This window comes from Abrus precatorius, unplaced genomic scaffold (genome assembly GCF_003935025.1).
Source record: "Abrus precatorius isolate BTA unplaced genomic scaffold, Abrus_2018 Scaffold10, whole genome shotgun sequence".
NCBI classification, from domain to species: Eukaryota; Viridiplantae; Streptophyta; class Magnoliopsida; order Fabales; family Fabaceae; genus Abrus; species Abrus precatorius.
The window spans coordinates 33,734,108-33,753,808 of NW_020874292.1; the positions used below are offsets into that span (position 1 = coordinate 33,734,108).

A 19,701-nucleotide genomic window follows, 5' to 3' on the forward strand; every position below is an offset into this window, starting at 1 on the left:
AAAGAAAAATCATTGTTTATTATATTTCTATGGCTATATCTTAGAGAAATTTATCTATTATTTATTGAATAAAAAACATACTAACGTTATTCTACAAATAAATAAAAATTACCTAAAATTAAAGAAAATCACATTATTTGATTAAATTTTATTCGATAATATCTTACATAAATTTTCTTAATTTATGTAATAATATAATACAGTATACTTTTTTAATGATATAAATTGTTCTTGATTTCTTATACAATTAATGTTAAAAAAATGTATAAACTGGAAGTTTGTAAAATATAAAAGAAGTGAATGTAATTTATATATAAAAATAAAAAAATAAAATACTAAAATTGATTGCTAAGTCTCTAGTGCAGATGTGGGCGCCACAGGCCAAAATCCTAACGCAGAGGAAGCTACTCTTGCGGAAACGCAGTCTCCTTCGTTCTCCTTTTAATCGTTAACTTCAATCTCTTATTCCGTTTCCGATTCTGCCCTCACCGTTTGTGTAAGATGCTCGAGCCTCATCATGCATTTGGTGGCTCCGATGGAGAACCGTGACCCCAACCGCAGAATTAAAAACCGAACCGGGTGCATTTGCGCCGAAGCCAACGACTCAACCGATGTTATCGCTTGGGAGCCCATGGGTTCGATCAGAAGGCCCGAAGCCTGGTTCGTCAAGATCACTTGCACCATCTTCGTTCGCTCCAACTCGCTCGAACGCTTCTTCGGCTATTTCAGTAAGCACCTAACCCCTTCGCTCGTTTACGACGTCGTTAATAAGCTCAACGTTCCTATATTGGGTTTCAAGTTCTTCGAGTTCAGCAGAGACAAGTTGCGCATTAACAGTCACTCTTATTGGACTTACAGTTTTCTCTTGAGGTCTCTTTGTGAATCCAATCTTCACAATTCCGCCAAATTGGTGTATCATTGGATGAGGTGTGATGGGCAGGTTCCTGATAATTGGTTGTTAGGGTTTTTGGTTTCGTCCTATGCGCTCGCCGGTCGGTTTGATGTTTCCAAGGAATTGCTTGTTGATGTTCAGTGCAATGGTGTTGTTGGAGTCAATGTTGTTGTTTATAATGAATTGTTCAACATTTTGATTAAACAGAATAGAGTAGGTGATGCTATTGTTCTGTTTAGGGACCTTGTTAGGTTGCAGTATCGACCGGTGACGCACACGGTTAATATTTTGATGCGCGGGTTGTGCAGGGCCGGGGAAATTAATGAGGCTTTTAGGCTTCTTGAGAATTTAGGGAGTTTTGGTTGTTTGCCGGATGTAATCAGTTATAATACTCTTATGAATGGACTGTGTCGAATTAGTGAGGTAGATAGAGCTAGAGGTTTATTGAATGAAGTTTGTTTGAAGCGGGAGTTGGCTCCTGATGTTGTTAGTTACACGACGGTGATATTGGGTTATTGCAAGTTGAGTAGGATGAAGGAAGGGAGTTTGCTTTTTGATGAAATGGTTAGGAGTGGAATTGAGCCTAATACATTTACTTTTAATGCTCTTATTGATGGCTTTGGTAAGTTGGGGGACATGGGTTCTGCGCTGGCCATGTATGAGAAGATGGTTTTTTGTGGTTGTCCTCCTGATGTTGCTACCTTCACTTCCTTGATTAATGGATATTTTCGAGCTGGACAGGTGAAACTCGCAATGGAAATGTGGCGTGAAATGAATGGTAGAAATATTTCTGCAAGCTTGTATACGTTCTCTGTTCTCGTTAGTGGCCTATGCAATAATAACAGACTACGTGAAGCTCGTGACATTTTGAGACTATTGAATCAGAGTGGCGTTGTTCCACGGCCATTTATTTATAATCCTGTTATTGATGGATATTGCAAATCTGGCAATGTTGATGAGGCTAATAAAATTGTCGAAGAAATGGAGGGGAATAGGTGCCAGCCTGATAAGTTGACATATACAATTCTTATTATTGGGCATTGTATGAAAGGGAGAATGCGTGAAGCAATTGGTGTCTTTGATAAGATGCTGGCAGTCAGTTGTGCTCCCGATGAAATCACTGTAAATAATTTAAGATCCTGTCTTTTAAAGGCCGGAATGCCTGGTGAAGCTGCCCGCTTCAAGAAAGCTCTTGGTCAGAGCTTGACCACGGGTACTTCATCTTTAGAAAAATCTTACCATGAAAGCAGAAATATAAAAATGCCTGTTGCTGTTTATTGAAGTGCCATTGCAGAACAGTGGTTAGACATGGCCTTCTACCATTATGCCTTATGTAATGGGTGCATGTGGAACAAAGGAATGTTATCATTGGGCAGGGTGTCTATTTTTTTTGGAGATTATCAGTATTTACATTTGCTTTGTGATTCCCTCCAAGATTCTGCTGTTCTGTTTCTGAACCTGGAATTAGGTATTTTCCAGATAATTTTGTTGAATACATTTTTTAATTTTTCTTCAAATTTGAAAATTTGCTTCTTAAGTGAAATTGGTTCTATTTTCATTTCGTTTTCGAATAATGTAGTGCTAGTATTTGATTTTCTTTGTTCATATGAAGGTGCATTTACTTGAGAGTAGGTTGAATTCTACCATGAATGGAATTGAACAAAATGATATTTCTTTTTTTATAAATTTTATGGTAAAATAAAGTATGTTTTAAGAAGATAGGAAGATTATTAGTGAGGATTTGTAGAGACAATATTTGAAAAGGGACCTAAAGGAATTCATGTGTTCTTAGGATCAATAGTTGTTAACTTACATGATGGGAGGTGGTTTTCTCATAAAATTTTTCAAGATTATCCTTGTCCATGATCATGTAGAAAATTTTGGCAAAAGATACTGGGAACCCTCTCTAACTTCAGGTCAATTGAAGAAATCCCTGTGGTACAAAACTCAACAACTCAACACCTTGAAACTGTGTACTGATTCCTTACAGGTTGTTTTATACACATGCATCTGCAATGTTTAGTGAACTGAGTTGGGAGCCATAGGGGAATTTTTGGCACCCTATCGTTGGAAGGGTTATATGCATTTTTGTCAAGGATTTATTTCGTATAGTACGAATTAGCTTTTTCTTTGGAATAGGTGGCTTTGACTTCTGCATGGTAAGATCCTTGGAACACAAGGGCCGTGATATCATAGGACCTTTGTGTCTATTCATGGAATTTGAATTATCTTACTAGGTTTAAGTTAGTAACTTCTTTTTCTGCATGAGTACAAGAGACCACCAGTTTTTTTTTTTTTTTTAACTTTAAATTATACACGCTGCATTTGGAGCAAAAAAAATAAATTTTCTATCAATATGGAGAATGCTTTTCTCATATTTTTGGTTTTTTACCTCAAATTATAATGACATGCTGGGGGGAAATAGGTTCAAATTCGCCCTAATTGAATGTTAATCATGTTTAATGCTTTATAATATAATCTGGATTTTCTAAGGTCTAATTTAAGGTCACCAAGATTTTTCAATTTAATGAGTTACTTAACGCGGAATTTGTTGCATATTTTTCCTTTGGTAGGTCTGGCATTTCTATTTTAAATTGTGTGTGTGAACTCCCAATTCCACGGGGTAATAGATGCTGCCCAAATCCTTGAAGCCTTGATTTTTATGGCCTTGCAGGTTAAGAGACAGTGCATGTCCTAGGTTTTGGCAGTACCTGGAGAGGCCCCCGTTTCATGCTTCCCCATCCTCAACATGACATGGATGTGGGTTAGTCAATGAGTTTAGCCTGGTTGTCAGAAAGCTTAAAGCATGCTGGATGTCAATGATGTGTAACAAGCTAAGGTATGTCATGTTGGACGAGATTTCATGCTTGCAGTTCAATTTATCATTGGCTGATGTGGCTGACAGTTGGATTTGAATTCATCCATCGAATATGGTTTTCTATTAATCTTTTTTGGTTCACATGATTCCAAGGAGTTTCGACCTTGTGCTGAAATTGTTGATTCTTTTTAGACTGTATTTCTGTGTAAAAAGAAAAGTAGGTTTCTTTCAAAAAGAAAAGAATCAGCATTTTTGTATGGCTGATTTGGTAAATCCTCTACATTTTGGATGATAGTTCATGGACCACATGTCTTCCGAGAATTTTATTTTTGGCTATAAGGAGGCTGGTCCTTAAATTCGAAGTCTCTGCTTCCATTTTAAATCTTGCTTTGTGCAGTTGGTTAATTCTATTAATTTAAATTTTTTAGTCAGAAATCAAATAAAAAGAGAATCATGTTAGTAGGCCGCTAACTTGAAATTTTATGGATTCTTCAAGGACATGGATCAAATATTTAAATGGAACTCTTCAAGTTGTTACAGAAACCTTTATTTCTTATTACATGACAATTTGTTGGTGTCAATTTATTTATATGACGTCATCAATTTTACTTTGGATAAAGTTTCATGGTTGTGTTTGGTTCGAACTTAGGAGCGCTCCGGATGGGGATAAAATTCTGCAAAAACTGCTACTGTAAAAGCAAATACTGCAATGCATACCAACTAAGAAAAAAAAAGTTACATGTATAATGTCCCACTGGATTCTTGGAAGGGGCAGTGGTGTGTGTACAACACTTCGAGAATATAAACATATAGCAAGGAAAAAAAAGATCTAAAATTATTTGTGTATACAACTCTTTTCAGTCTTTTATATTTGATACTAATTATTTTTATCTAGGAAAAAGAAAGCAGAATGAGAACTGAACATAAAAATTAGTCTATAGATCACGTATCGAAAATGAGGGCTCAATTCATGTTTCGATATCCAAAAAGGAAAAAGAAAGAGGAAAAATCAGTCTAAAGTGTTTAAAAATTTTAGCTTTTCCAATCCAATAAATTAAAATAAATTCAAACACTTTACAACTTAAAACATCGTCAGTCCATCTAACAAGTTTAGAACATAACAATGTCATCAATCCATTCATTAAGGTAGCATTCGAGTATAAATTATAATTGTTTAATGTGCAAAAAAGCAATATCTCCATCCATATCTCTAGTTTTAAAATGAAGTGGTCTCAACTTTCTTGAAAATGTTTAGTATTTTCAATTGAAATAAGCTTTCTTTTGTCATCATCCTTGTTATCATAATCTAAAATTAAATATAGGCTATATTAATAATTTTTTACATAAAGTAAAATATTTTTAAATTGTACAAATAAAAAAAATTTCTGTGAATAGTGTTTACTTGTACAACTATGTAACTAATTCCGTTTGTACAAGAAAACTTCAACCGTTTCATCTTATAAAAGTTTTCAATACTTCTCTAGAACTCAAAAGCCGATGCTAAATCAACACAAACTATTTGACGATACCAAATGTTCTCTAAGACATGAGAAAAAAAATTCTATAAGCAACAAACTATTTGACAATGTTAATTTTTAAAAAATATATTGCAAGTTATCATTTGAAGATACATTATCTTAAGTGAAAGGTAAATAACTTTTTTCTTAATGCACTAGTCAATGAAATACTTCAACACCTTAAGCAGTAGTTCTTGGGCCCTAAGGGAGAGGGAAGGTTATTTGAATCAACATAACGATGCAATTAACGATATAAACTGTGATTGGTTCTTACACTTCAAATATTAGAAGTGAAGCTAACTCTTAGGGAATGTTTGATATCTGAAATCTTTGAGATTTTCGGAAATGTGTTTTTTGGATAATTTGTTATCCGTATTTATTTACTAAATAAATTTTTTAGAAATCTTTTTATTTTCTCTTATTCCCATGTTTAGTATTAAAAAATGTATCTAAAAATGTTATTACTTTTACAAAAATATCCTTAATTTACCAAAAATAAGAGCATATATTTATCAAAAAGTAGAGAGTGTGAGAGAGACTAGTGAAATAAAGAGAAGAATACAAAAATAATTTAGAATTGGTAAAGTGAAGTAGGATAAAAGGAAGTATTTTTATTTGAAATTTTTAAATTCTCGATTAAGTTAAGAATATCCACCTATTGGGGTGGAAAAATGAAAATTTCAATTTCTTCATAATTCAAGTTTCTTAAGAATTTCACGTTCCTGAGAATATTTTTTTATATCTTATACTAAACATGGGTAAAGAAATTTTTAAAGTGGCATTCTTAAAAAAGTAAAAAAATACCAGATACTAAACATTCTCTTATAGAAATTTGAATAAATTATAATTTTAATTTTTTTTGAACTCGTAAATTTTCATCACATCAATTTTAACAATATTTCTAATAATGAAGTTACTCTTTTCATTAAAATTTTTTTAGTATTTTCTAAATACCCTACTTAACAATGTTAATGAAGTACCGCATGAAATAATCAAGTCAGATAAAACTTTACTATTAGCATGTGGATCAAATTTTCTTTTGCATTAGTAAGTAAACTTCCTACATTTTAATATTTATAAATTAACTTACAATTATCCCTATGATGGGCTATATGAGTAGTCTTATTCTTAGCCACATAACCTAATTATCTTCTTCGTGCCTTGCAAAGTTGCATTTACACTTTTCTTTTCTTTTTTATCGTCAATACTAATTTCAACAAAATACTTTCACATATTAGGATCTTGAGTTTTTTGCTTTGTGATTGAGAAGATAGTGAGAGAGGTTAGTGGTATTGTGTCTTCAAGGTGGCTGCACAATTTTCCAATTCCCAATCCAAGTTTCAATAAGGATCTGTTACCTTAGACTATCTTTAACTTCCATTCGATGCTTATCTTTATACATTAATTCTTTCAGTTTTACAAACGCATGTGGAAAGATAAACAATAAAAACATTATTTACAGTAATTTTTTTAAAAAAATTACATAGAATTACAAGAGTCGTTATATTACTAATATTAAATGCTATAATTTTTAATAGAAACTTAATAATTATTAATATTTTATTATATGTTTTTTTTAATCTAAAATACATGTATACTCTACTTTGACAATCATGTTTGACTTATTTAGAACTATTATATGCGATATGTCTTTAGATACACATTAAATAAATTACTAATTTTTTATTTAAAAATAGAAAGTTACGATTGAATTTCCGGGTATACATAAACCATTTTGACAACTGAGGTAAACAATGAGTTAAGATGGGATAAATTTGTTCTTACTGGTAATTACTCCTGTGTGTATACACATTTTATTTTATTTTTTGGGATTTTTGACAACTGAGGTCTGAATCATCTCGACTCTGCATGCGGTAAAGATGGTTGTTCTTTGTTACTGTTGACTATCTCGCATGGAGTGATGCACAACATTGACCCTCCCCTCCTGTTGCAATGGATGGATGATGAAGAGGGGGAAGAAAAATAATGGAGAAGAGTGAATAGAATAAACAGTAATAAAGAATTGATTTTTCTAATCATTTTGGTCCAAAGTGAAAAATGGTCTTGAATTATCACAGATAAGACTTATTAGTGGTTAGTGGAATCTCTTGCCATTTATTAAAACATCAGACATTAATTAAATAAATAATAGATAAGGAATCTAATTCAATTGTACTAGCATCACTCTTCAAGTGACCAAGCACTTATGTTTATTATTATTCTTCTTCAAGTAATTTTTATCTTAAATATTTCTTTTATATCTTATAATCATATTAATAATGGAAGAATTTTAGATAAAAATAACACAAATAAATGTGTCTAATTTTTTCGTATGAACCTCAACCAAGTTTAGATACTGATAAAAAATATTTATGTCATCCCAACTCCACCTTATATCCATACACAATTCTTTAACTAGAAAAACTGAAACATGATCTTATCCATCCAATGCACTTGATTTTTGTTCGATTCTTTCAGTTTTTGATCGGTACAACCATTTTGCTCACCCTTAGTTTGTCTAAATAATTTTATGAGATAAATAATTTCATCCTAAATGCACTAAGAATTAGTTCATTTAAGTTGCGGTCATTTACTACACGAACTAAGATAAATCTTAAGAAAAATGGCTATTGATAGTATCTGAGCAAAGTTTGATTTACTTGTGACTGTGTTCACAATGTAAGATATATTGCGCAGTAGTATCGGATGCTATCTTTAACTTGCTAATTAAAGCGGGGAGCACAAATAAATTGCAAATATTTAACAACTAACTGATTTATGATCATATTTGTCTCAATAACAAACGTTTTACTCCATGATATTCGTACGTGGTTTATAGCAACTTCTTACTGATCTTCAACATCATATCAACATGGAACAGTAATCACAATACAAAGACCATCTTTAATCTTCTATACTGGAATATGACGAGCAGGGTGATTGTCACAGGGGACCATATTTTATGCAATTTAGGCTACAATAGGATAAGATGCACAGGTTGCAACACCTGAAAATATACACAGCAAAATCAATATTACAAATTGATTCATATTAAATTTATAAATTAAGAATTTCAGCTTTTCTATCAACAACTCTAGGAAGGCAACAAGTTTCACCTAAGAGATCAGAGAGACGAAAATTTCAATTGAAATTCTTCTCACAACCTGTTTCCCTTTACTAAACTTTGCCAATCAACAAACTAGTAAAGGACAATTGTTTTTAAGTATATTGATCAATAATTTTTTTATTAAAAATTATGTTAGAGGTACGTTGGAAACACAATGAAAGTGCATTAATAATAATTTTTAAAAGATTTTACTTTTGATTCTTTAACAAAGGACAATGATAGTTTGTCCTTTAACTTTTATGTGTATTAAGGCGAGGTTTGCAAAGTTTGTTATTGAGAATTGGGCTCTAACTGATACTTACCACACATGTTCTTTCCCATCTCCATCTTGAAGTAGCCATTGTCACCCCAGTCCTCTCCCCATGAATTTTTAATGAGCCAATATGGGACACCATCTTCCACTCCATACCCAACAGCAAGAACGGCATGATTCACATCCTGCCAATCAAATTCAGATTTTGACAACTCTCCAATCACCAAAATGGAATTGCAGAAGTATGCAACTTGAGCATTTTTAACACATCAAATTGTTAAGTAACATTTGCGATGCTAATATTTGTATGATGCATTGGCAAAAGATCAAAGCATAAGCTTCTAGCAAACCATTTAGTTTTGAATTTTTTATTGGACACTTGACTATGCCATGAAATCCCTAATAGAAACTCACCTGGGAAGTGCTACCGCAAGTGTTACTGGTGTATACTCCTTTCTTGTAGTGTCGGAAACCATCCACCACCTCAAATGCCACACTAACTGGCCTAACAAGTGCAACTGCATGTTTTAACTCATCCTCAGCACCCTGCACTCCAAACATAAGACAATATTAGGTGCATGCTTTGATGCACTTTAAAATCTTAAGGATTTGTCTTCAATTCATTGTAACGTGATTTTCTTAAAATTTTAATGTTCGGTTACTTTTGACTAAAATTGATTTCATCTTCCAACCAATGTTGGAATCAACAGGATAAATTGTAATTTTTACATTGATTTAAAAATTTTATACTGAATTTTACTACAAACTTACTTTTGAGGAAACAAGTTTTCAACAATAAATCATGTTACCTTAAACTTACTTTGAAGAAAAATCAATTCTACAAAATCAAGTTGATTGAAAATTTGCAATGGCTCACCCAAACACACTCTCATGTAAATGCAGTTGAGGAGTATATTAGAAAACTCATTTTGAGGAAATGAGAGAAATCGGTCTGTTTAATTACCAAGGTGATGTTAACAGAGTTAAGAACTTGAACAGCAATATTTTCAGCTGAGAACTTGCAGACACCATCTCTTGCAGTGTAGGGATATGCTTCCTCTGTCTCAAGTCCACCATTGTATTTAATGTACTCAAAGGCTTGTGATGGCAATCCACCATGACAGCCAAAGTTATTAAAACGACCAGCACAATCCACTAACTGCTGCTCAGAAAGAGATATGTTCTTTCCAAATGCCTGTGCATAGGCTGCTTCTAAAGCCCCAGTTGTGCTGCATGTTGCACATATCACATCATGGTTAGAACCATCACAAGTTAGTGTGCCTTATTCATTACAAAAATAAAAGGAAAATTCTTTTTGCAACAAGATATTTTTCTGACCACACCAATTTTTTTATCTTCCAGAAATAAGATTCTAAAAGTTATTAGTTATTTTCCAAAATTAAATTTCAGGAATTAATTTCCAAATGAGCTTGAGGGTCCAAAATAACCTGAATGTCCAGCATGATCCGCAGCCGCCTTGATCTTTGACTGCGCTGACTATTCCTTCTTTTCTCCAGTCTTTCTGCACACATGGCATATGGAATCAAATATTACATTATCTTAAGTCACCCATATAGTAAATATTCCGATCATTAGAGGATTAATGAGATTGTGTTTAAAAATATAAACAGAAAATTATTAATTTTTTATATAATATTTTAATTGCATTAATCCGTGTAGAATTATTTATCTTATGGAATAACTTAATTTTTTTTTATATTTATACAAAGAAAATATCACATAAAAAATAAATATATTTAATATTTTTAAAATATAAATAAAAATTAAAACTAGTAACATGTCTTTTTATATATTTATACAAAGTAAATAATTACTTTCTAAAATTCTGAAAGAAATACACCATTGTTAGATAGTAATTAATATTATATGAATTAACTGTCACACTCCCTATGTATTATGAATAAAAACTTGATGGTGAATATAAGTAATATTATTTAAGTAATACTATCACTTCACTTTCTAACACAACTTTTGTTATTAGTTAAAACTTATTAAAAACAACTAAAAATTATATGAGTTACATTCTTTTTTACTTTTAAATTAGTATTTTTTTAGTAAATAATAAAGAGTATATTATTAGATTTTTTTACATTATTTTAGTCACATACCATCGTATACATAATTTTCGTTTTTCAATTTGTTTCAAAGATGAATGCAATTAAGTAGAAGTTTAAAAAAGAGTAACAAAGAGAGGGTCTTGGCATCATACCTCGAGAGGAAGAACAACATCGGTAAGCTTGTGGTTGCCCTTATGAGTGGCAGAGCAATTTTGGGCAGCGCCTAATCTGTGTCTTTGGAACTCTTCCCAAGTCAAATCACTCAAATCTGTTTGATAACATATATTACTTTAAGAATAAATTTAACTCTTTCTATCTAACGTTTATAAAATAATAAAAATTATTAAAAAGATACTTTCTGGTGATAAATAGATATAACTTTTATTTAAGTCTTACCAATAATTACTATAGAATCTATCGGAAAATATGATCATCAACAAATTTTTTTATTGGTTACCTCTTTCTAAGAAAATCAATTACAATTCACGAAACTTAAACTCAAAAATATATATAAAAAAACATTTTAAATTTCTCTTTAATAAATTAGCAGGCTTTTAAGATCATATTATTATTATTTGAAATTTTAATCATGTGAAAAGTGATTGTTAGATAAATAAAGATGTTTGTTTCTGTATCCATAAGCTTGATAGATTATTTTATACTATTCTTAAATTAATTACTAAGATAAATATATTTATATTGGTGATTGTCATATATTTTAAAAATTAAAAAATATTTATATATTTTTTAATATAAATCAATAATTACCACAATTTTTATACATATTTAATGTAAAATTAAAATAATAATTATTTCATATTAAAAGATATAGAATATTCTCTTTATTTTAAAAATATTAGAAATATTACCATTAAAAAAAAGTTTTTTATTATGTTTATATATATAAAAGGGTCTTTCTTGAAAGATAAGCGCTCATGATACATTTCATAGAGTAAAACAAAATTAGAGGTCACTAGGTATTAAAAAAAGCTTTTTGTTTTTAATTATAAAAATTTTTATTTTATTTTTAAAAATTTGTACTGAAAATATTGAAAAACTTTGATTTTTTTTTTCTGTAATCATGTTAGTCTTGAAACACGTATAATCTATTTTGAGCTTATTTTCGTAAACGAAAAGAAACTTATGAAAATGAAAAAAAAAAAAAAACCCTACTATCTGTTCATTAAAAAGTGAGCACTTATCCTGAGTTTTTATTAGCTTGAAAATAAGTATAAGGGAATATTATATATATATGAGAAAAAAATTATGCGAGTTTCAGATTTTTTTTTCTCTAATTATGTAAAAAGAAAATAAGAAGCTTGTTGATTTATTTACTATCCCCTGTTTAAAAAAATATTAAAATATTAAGGCAAAGACATTTTTTATTTCTTATTTTCAATAAAATCAGACAAAAAATAATTATTTTTTCTTTCATTATCTAAACAATAAAAAAAAATGCTATATTATCTCTCTCTCTCTTTTCTACATCGAAAGCATGGGGGTTGATGAGTCAAACTCAAAAGCAGAGGTCAACACTTTGAGTGGCTCACACGCATGATTTGCTATGGGACTCAGATCCCTAACAACCATATCAAAATCCAACGATTGAAAGAGGAAGAAGAAGAGGAACACGTACGATTAACAGCGAGAGTGTAGGACAAGCGCTTCTTGTTGGTTGAACGAATGAACCTTAGGTTTTCTGAGAATATCTCGAACCTCTGCTTCATCTCTTCGTCGCTTCGGTACTTCTTCCCGAACCTGTGAACGAACCGCGCAAACGAAAGCGCGTGCCTGCAACGCCCTATCACCCCAACCACCTCAGCCTCCACCTGTCGTACCTCGTCCGACACCATTCGGATTGGGTTCGACTCCTCCAACCACGATGCGCCTGCCACGGCGCACAATAGCACCGCCACCGAGCACCACACCACTGACAACCGTTCCATGTTTTCCACTCTGTTTTTTCCTCCCACAGATGTGGAATCTTCCCCGTGCTTATGTTCTATTTGTATGATTCAATTGCATTGGTTATCCCAGGAATTGAAATGACCGAACTACCCTTCTAAGCTCTTTGTTTACAATATTTTTGGTGGTTGTGATTTTAAAAAGGTGATGACGTGTTGCGTGACGTGGTATTGGAGATATTTTCTTGCACTCGCAGTCATTGCTTGTGGGACCCGAGCCATTGTAACGATTCCTTATTGCGTTTTTGTCGTACAAGCAACTCCATGCTAAAATAAATAAATAAATATTTAGTTATGTTAAAATATCAAGTAATTGAAAGGCTTGGCTCAGATTCGAACATTTATACGACTTAATTATGCATAGAAACTAATATATATATAAATTTATTCTTATTTCATTTTTTACCAATTTTGAGAAATGATTAATTAGTTTTTTTCTGTTTTAAATAGTATTATATCAAGTAATTTGAAGAAATATATTGAACATATATTGTTAAAAATTATTCTAAATCAACCCTCGCGTGCTGTAACTACTTTGTATTTGGGTTACCCTGTGAATGAAATGAACATTTGGTAATATATTTTATATATACAAAAATATCAATTGTACAGAATTTATTATAAGATCGATATAAGTGGATGATTGTTTGTAAGATTAGTACTCTTCATTTAACTTTTCTTTTTTTAAGAAACTATACTTAATATGGTTTACTCTTCTCATATGTACGTCTAATTTCCTAAATCATATGAGCTTCAAATATATTAAATCTTAGTTTGTAAATAGTTTAGTGAAATTATCTTGCATAATAATATCGTTTATGAGAATTTGAGTGTTTTGGTATTTTGGTTCAGTCATGTTAGAGCTAAAAAGTTTGAAATAAAAGTGATTTTTACTTGGATATTATCTATTATAAATATTTCAAATGTTATTTAATATATGGATAATCATATATAAAATATGATTACTTATACATCTGTATGCATTAAATAACAAATAATATGTAAAAAAAACCAAAGAATTTTTTTGTCCAAATGTGTGGTGTCCCACGTGAGATGACAGCCTCGCATAAATGAATCGAGACGCTTTTTCAGAAGTAAGTTCATTGAAAATCTCCATTGTGGAATTTTAATCATGGAGTGCACTTTAGAAATAATAATAAAATAGTAACACAAGTGAAATAATAAAATCAAATTTTTAATCTATTATCAAGAATATATGCTAGCCTTTTCTTTAAAAAGAAAAACAAACAATTTTTTATTGTCTGCTTAAAAAAATGAAAAGAAATATAACTATTTAAGTAATATATATATACATGTAGCCTTTATAATTAATTACTTTACTTTTTATGATTCTGCTAAAAAATATATTGTATAGATGAGTCACATTATTTTCTTTATAATAACCAATTATGAATTGTCACATGAACTGCAAGGAGCCTTGATAGATGAAACTTTGATCCAATAAATAATTCTTTTAGAAAGCCACGATTATCTCGAGTAAAATTATTAATAATGACGGCATATATTTCTTTTAAAAAAAGTTTTTAAAATAATCCTTATTTTTAGTAGACCTTTTAATGTCATCAATATAATATAATATTTTTGTGTTTAACCAATAATTTTCATCTTTTAATTAACTTTTATTAATGGCATAACTAACTTCACCATGTGTATTAATCCTTCTTCTTTTATAATTTTTTGTCTATTATATTGAAATGTTTACTGAATCAAACTGCATAAGCATGGTTAATAGTTTTTAAGTCATCGAACCAAATAAACACGCAAAACCACGTACCAATAATCGATTGACAAGAAACCAAAATGACAAACATATTCTAAGTGGATTCAATTCAATAGAAATCACACAAATTAAATAAATTAAAATTCTTTAAATTAACTTTTTTTTTATTACATTAGATTGGATCTTGGATCCTACATTAAAATCGGTCTAATCCAATCTAAACTTAATTTACATATTTATATTTTATTTTATATAAAATTAACATATCATTCATACTTTTAAGATTATATATTAATAAAATTATAAAACTTAACTCTTTATGATTTTATTTTTAGATTTATACCATATTATTACTTTTTAGAGATATATCTTATTAATTTTATGATTACATAGGTATACTTTTTAAAATAATTTAAAATTACTCTTCTATATCAATTTTTTATATAAATTTAATAATTTGCATAAGAAATTAACTTTATTTAAAACTAATGTAAAATAACTAATAAATTTATTATTTATTACTTTTTAACTAAATAAAAAAATTATAAAAAATAGATTATTCAATCTAATCCAAACCACTTTTGATTGGATTGAATTGAATTTAAACTTTTCTGCAAATAGATTGAAACAAATTTAAATTCTAATATAATTTGTGAATACTCAAAGTGAAGATGAGAATAACACAGAGAAGTAGTAAAATTCTAAATAAAGAGTATTTTAATATGAACAATAATCATAACAAATTTTAGCTTTTAAATAAATTTTATTATGGTTGATGTGATCCTTGAAGCTTCCTTTAAGAATGATTAAAGGCGGATCGTCTAAGAGATGTTTCAGCCACGATTTTGAGCAAACGTATGGAGAGTTTCTCCAGCGCCAAATAAGAAGGAAAAACAAGTGAAAAGTAAAGAAATGGAATTATAATGCAGCACACCACTCTACAAGATTGGAGATAAGCACCAATACACTCACCACATGGATGAATTTATGATAAGAGTATGGTTCTAAATTTTTCAATGAGAAAATTTAAAGAAAACCCACTTACTCAAGAGGAGACTATGCTGAAAAATGCATCAAATGAATCAAAAATCTGAAAATTATAAAGGAGCTTAGCCTATATATAGGCAAGCTAACTCAAGGTCCAAAATGGTCTCTAATGAGCCTTAAAACAAGGAAAAGAAAGAGGATGGGAATTTGGGTTGAATACATGCCCTGAAACATGGCCTAATACAAGCCCAAAGAAAAATACAAAAGACGTCATCCTAAAGCCCAATGGGCTTCCCGAGCCCATGACCAAAATACAAGGTCTAAAACAAACTATTCTAAGCATAAACAATGAAAGTACAAAAGTATATACATGTGTAATCCGATGACTCATAGAATTACATTAATGGTGCTCTATATTAGTCGTGTGAGAATGTTGAAAACAATTTTGATTCTAAATGAGTGGGGTTTCATGGTTATAAACATCCACAAAAACTATTTTACTAGTTAAACCTTAGTTCATTCATAGTAGTGAAAGTCATTAAACAATAATAATATTATAATATTTACTAACAACAATGATAATTTAAAAAAAATGATTTTTTTGCAAAGACCATTTTACAAAAACTTGAAAATTAATATCAAGTATATAAACTAAAAATATATTAAAATCAAATTTTGACAAAGCACAATATGAGTTAGATAACATATGTCTGAAAATATATTTATTTGCAAGTGACTGTTTTTAATTATAATTTATTTTGATAAGATTAGGGTATTTTTTTTTTTAAATAAAGTAAATAAATAAATAGGATAATATGTAAGCTTTAATCTAAAAGTTCATGATAAGAGGAAATTAATATTATTATGGATATATATATATATATATATATATATATATATATATATTTAGTTAGGTTTTCTATAGTTGTTAAAATTTAATTAATTTAAAATTTTTAAAATTAATCTTAATTTTAAATTATTAATCATTTATTGAATTAACAAAATTTTTAGATATTAATGTTTTTTCTAATTCTTTACATTGCATGACTATTTGAGATAAAATTAAGATTTTTTTTCATCAATATTTAATGATCATTAAATATAATAGAAACATAAATGATAAAAGAAACAAGACATGAACCTTGCTAAATAAGCAGGTGTAATCAAACACCCTTTACTTGACCGCTATAGATACTTTTCTTTTTCTTTTGCTCTTTACTCTTAGCCTTGATTACATTTCTTTTTCTTTTTCATGTTATTTTAAATAATTTTTTAATTTCGATTCACTTAAATAATTGAAAGTTAATAATCTTAGTAATAATGCATAGTCGCATGAGATGATATCTATCAATTTTTTTTATTTCTTTTATTACTTGCCGATAGCTAGGTACACTTACTCGTATTTTGCATAAACACGAAGGTAAGCTTTTGTTAGAATAATTTGTGAATGATTTTGCAACCTAACTTTGTTAAAGGGGAATTTTTTTGATATTTTATAGACATCATGCAACATAAATTGAGTATTCTTTAACATTTACTATTGTAAGGAATTGTTGAAATCATTATACGAAGAAAAAGATAAGTTAAAATATATGTTTAAATTAAACTATAAAATAAAGTATATATGTGTCTAACTAATGATTATTGAAGTTATGTGGAAAAATTTAAACTGTTTTTGTCTTACTATTCATTTTTTTTAATAACAAATGAAAATTACATGAAAAATCATTAATTTTTTGTTTGATTAGTAATCAAATGGGTGAAATCATAAGTAGAAATTGTAAGTTATTATTTGTTAGGGTTCAAAAAATAAATAAAAAAATCACCACAAAATCTTGAAATTCACGATTCTAACAAATTACATGATAATACTAATGTTCTCTCCCCTTCATTCCTTCCCTTCAAACAAACACAATGACAAATCTTTTGTGTCTATTAATTTTTTTTCTTTTTGGTATGTATATTTCCATAATCAATCTTTGTGGAAGTAGAATTTTTCCAACAAATTAATAATACATGTAGTAAGCCCATATATGCCTTTGTAACATTTTCAAGTAGGTTAGTCTAGTCCGCTTAAAGCTTGCTTAAAATTGGATTGACTCAACCCATTTCATTTTTAAAACTGAGTTAGAAACATTACCCTAGCCTGTTTATGGGTGGGTTAGAGCAACACCTTGCAAAAGATAGAAGAGAAAAAAGCAGAGTGGGTTAAGAAGCTGACTCACGTAAAAATTATTTTAAAAAAAATAGATAATAATGTGTTAATTATTTGATTTTTTAAAATAGATCCAATGCGTAAATTTGTCTCAACTTGCCATAAATTCACATTTTTAGTAGGTTAAAAAGGGAAACAGTTCTTCAGCCTATAGTGTAAGCAAGATACATTTATCGAACTTGTGTGAATATGAATATCATCCATCGTAGGGACAATTTTATTTCATTTTTTTAAAGAATAAGTATAGTCTGTGATACACACAACAGGTAAAATATTTTCATATTATCATACAAAATAGTATAAAGTTATAGAATGATGTAATCATAGAGTCACATAGGAGCATTAGGAAGGCTTAACGAATGACATGTAATTCTCCATCAATATTCACTCTTAACCCCGCATGGGATACGTGTAAACGAGTTGACCCTATAACTAGTGCCTTGCTGGAGAGATGCTAGAGTCCTTGGTGGTTGAACTTGTGATTCAATTGTTTAATTTTAAATAATCACGTGTACTATTATTAATTTTTCTACCAATTTATTTTTTATTTTAGAAAAAGAATATAATTACCACACGTGTAGTTAATGGCTTAGGAGATCACTTTCTAATCTAATCTAGAAGAACTGGAATCCCCAGACGGGTTGTCCCCAGTTCCACACTTGTGATTTTAATTTTGACCAACGTCTAATTAATCAGTAGTTAGGGTTTACTTGTCAATAATATTAAAAAAAAATAGGTAATGTGCAAATGTTGATGAAATCAGCCATTATTCTCGGAGACTTTTTTTTTTAATGTTGGAGCGAGTTTGATTTAGTTTGTTTCCATGAAATAACTTATTTTCATTAATTTTAAAATAAAATTTATTTATTTTTAAGATCTAATCATTTTTAAACATGCTGTCAATAAAATATAAAATAATTACTTTTAGTCTTGTTTATGTTTTTACGTGTTTTATTTTGTATAGTTAGTTGATTTGTATGGCGAGGAAAAATGGGGAATGATTTGGCACAATAAATTTCAAAAGCAAAACGTTAGAAAAGTCAATCTGGCAAAACTAAATTTCTTGAAAATGGGCTTTAAATGTTTGGTAAAATCTGATAGAGAAGTTGAGAAAATAAATTGGTTGTTGTTTGATTGAATTTTTCTTCCCAAGCTTAATTAACCCTGTATTTGACGATTTGTTGTGATAAAAAGAATAACGATTGTAACTTAACTGGTCTTCCCCTTCTTATTGTCGCTTTACGTACCAACTTATTGTTAAAAGAATATTATTACACGCTAAGTATTAATTAGAAAATTATTATTCCCTCCAATTATTTTTCTCTAGTATTTTAAAAAGTAATAAATATGTCAGTTAAAAGAATAATCTGCCAAATTCGCCTTATAAAACTAATGTTCCTTACTGAAAAATGATTTACACAATAATTAAAAATATCTACATTTTTTTATTTATTTGGAGTAAAATAAAAATAAAAAATAACATTTTATTGAAATATTAAAATGACCTAAATCTCAAAAACAATTTTCTTTTTTTACTAAAATGACACTCATTATAAATGGAATTAAGGAGCAATTACTATTTGCAATCTTGACTTATGTTCAGACGTATGCCAGAAAAGTTGATTGTGTCGATCTAAAATCAGCTTAGAAATTTCAATGATTTAAAGCATAATGATCTCTCTCTCTCTCTCTCTCTCTCTCTATATATATATATATATATATATATATATATATATATATATACACGCACACATGCTAATAAAAGAACATTTTTTCCAGATGTGGGTTTGTAAGTTGTTCCAGAAAGTGCTTAAAGTGATTATTAACTACGTTTAAGGATTGCATTAAAGGTAGGTAGAAAACGTGTAAAAAATGCAATAAGTCAAGCAATAAAAAAGCATTAAAATACTAAAAAGTAACGGAATAATATATATATAAAGAGACGTTACTTATTGACGAGTTAAGGGTGTGTCTTCCATTACAGTTGCTGAACACTTACTATTTATAAGCTTATACAAATAGTTAAACTTCCTAAACTTGTCTATCATTTCCTAAATCCATCAAAGCCACGTTTACAAAAATGTAGAATGAATAATGTTTCACAACAAT

General features: G+C 29.5%; 2 protein-coding genes across 4 annotated transcripts; one reads left to right on the forward strand and one right to left on the reverse strand.

Moving 5' to 3' along the window:
• The first annotated feature begins 358 nt into the window (after positions 1-358).
• On the forward strand, positions 359-4,692 carry LOC113850124 (pentatricopeptide repeat-containing protein At2g06000-like). Of its 2 annotated transcripts, none has more exons than XM_027480503.1 (2): positions 359-2,360; positions 3,567-4,692. In XM_027480503.1, exon 1 carries the CDS (start codon positions 518-520, stop codon positions 2,171-2,173), a length of 1,656 nt encoding a protein of 551 aa, XP_027336304.1. In that variant the 5' UTR covers positions 359-517; the 3' UTR covers positions 2,174-2,360; positions 3,567-4,692. The 2 variants fall into 2 exon arrangements, 1 of the variants encoding a protein (XP_027336304.1); XR_003502169.1 differs by lacking the exon at positions 359-2,360 and adding an exon at positions 3,060-3,135 and having other exon boundaries at positions 3,567-4,223.
• Positions 4,693-7,072: 2,380 nt separating this feature from the next.
• Positions 7,073-12,732, reverse strand: LOC113862658 (thiol protease aleurain-like). 2 transcript variants are annotated; one of them, XM_027495766.1, is made up of 7 exons: positions 12,322-12,732; positions 10,838-10,953; positions 10,056-10,129; positions 9,572-9,836; positions 9,022-9,153; positions 8,657-8,792; positions 7,073-8,234 (listed from the first exon to the last, which is right to left on the reverse strand). In XM_027495766.1, exons 1-7 carry the CDS (start codon positions 12,629-12,631, stop codon positions 8,197-8,199), a joined length of 1,071 nt encoding a protein of 356 aa, XP_027351567.1. In that variant the 5' UTR covers positions 12,632-12,732; the 3' UTR covers positions 7,073-8,196. The 2 variants fall into 2 exon arrangements, with proteins under 2 accessions (XP_027351567.1, XP_027351576.1); XM_027495775.1 differs by having other exon boundaries at positions 8,660-8,792; positions 12,322-12,681.
• Between the last annotated feature and the right edge of the window lie 6,969 nt (positions 12,733-19,701).

Excerpts from the sequence above, each read along its gene's own strand:
- LOC113850124 (XM_027480503.1), top strand. The coding sequence starts at position 518 with ATGCATTTGGTGGCTCCGATGGAGAACCGTGACCCCAACCGCAGAATT.
- LOC113862658 (XM_027495766.1), bottom strand. The coding sequence starts at position 12,631 with ATGGAACGGTTGTCAGTGGTGTGGTGCTCGGTGGCGGTGCTATTGTGC. Across the intron at positions 9,837-10,055 it reads GGATCATGCTGGACATTCAG|CACAACTGGGGCTTTAGAAG; the intron begins GTTATTTTGGAC and ends TGCAACATGCAG. Across the intron at positions 8,793-9,021 it reads CTTGCGGTAGCACTTCCCAG|GATGTGAATCATGCCGTTCT; the intron begins GTGAGTTTCTAT and ends TTTGATTGGCAG.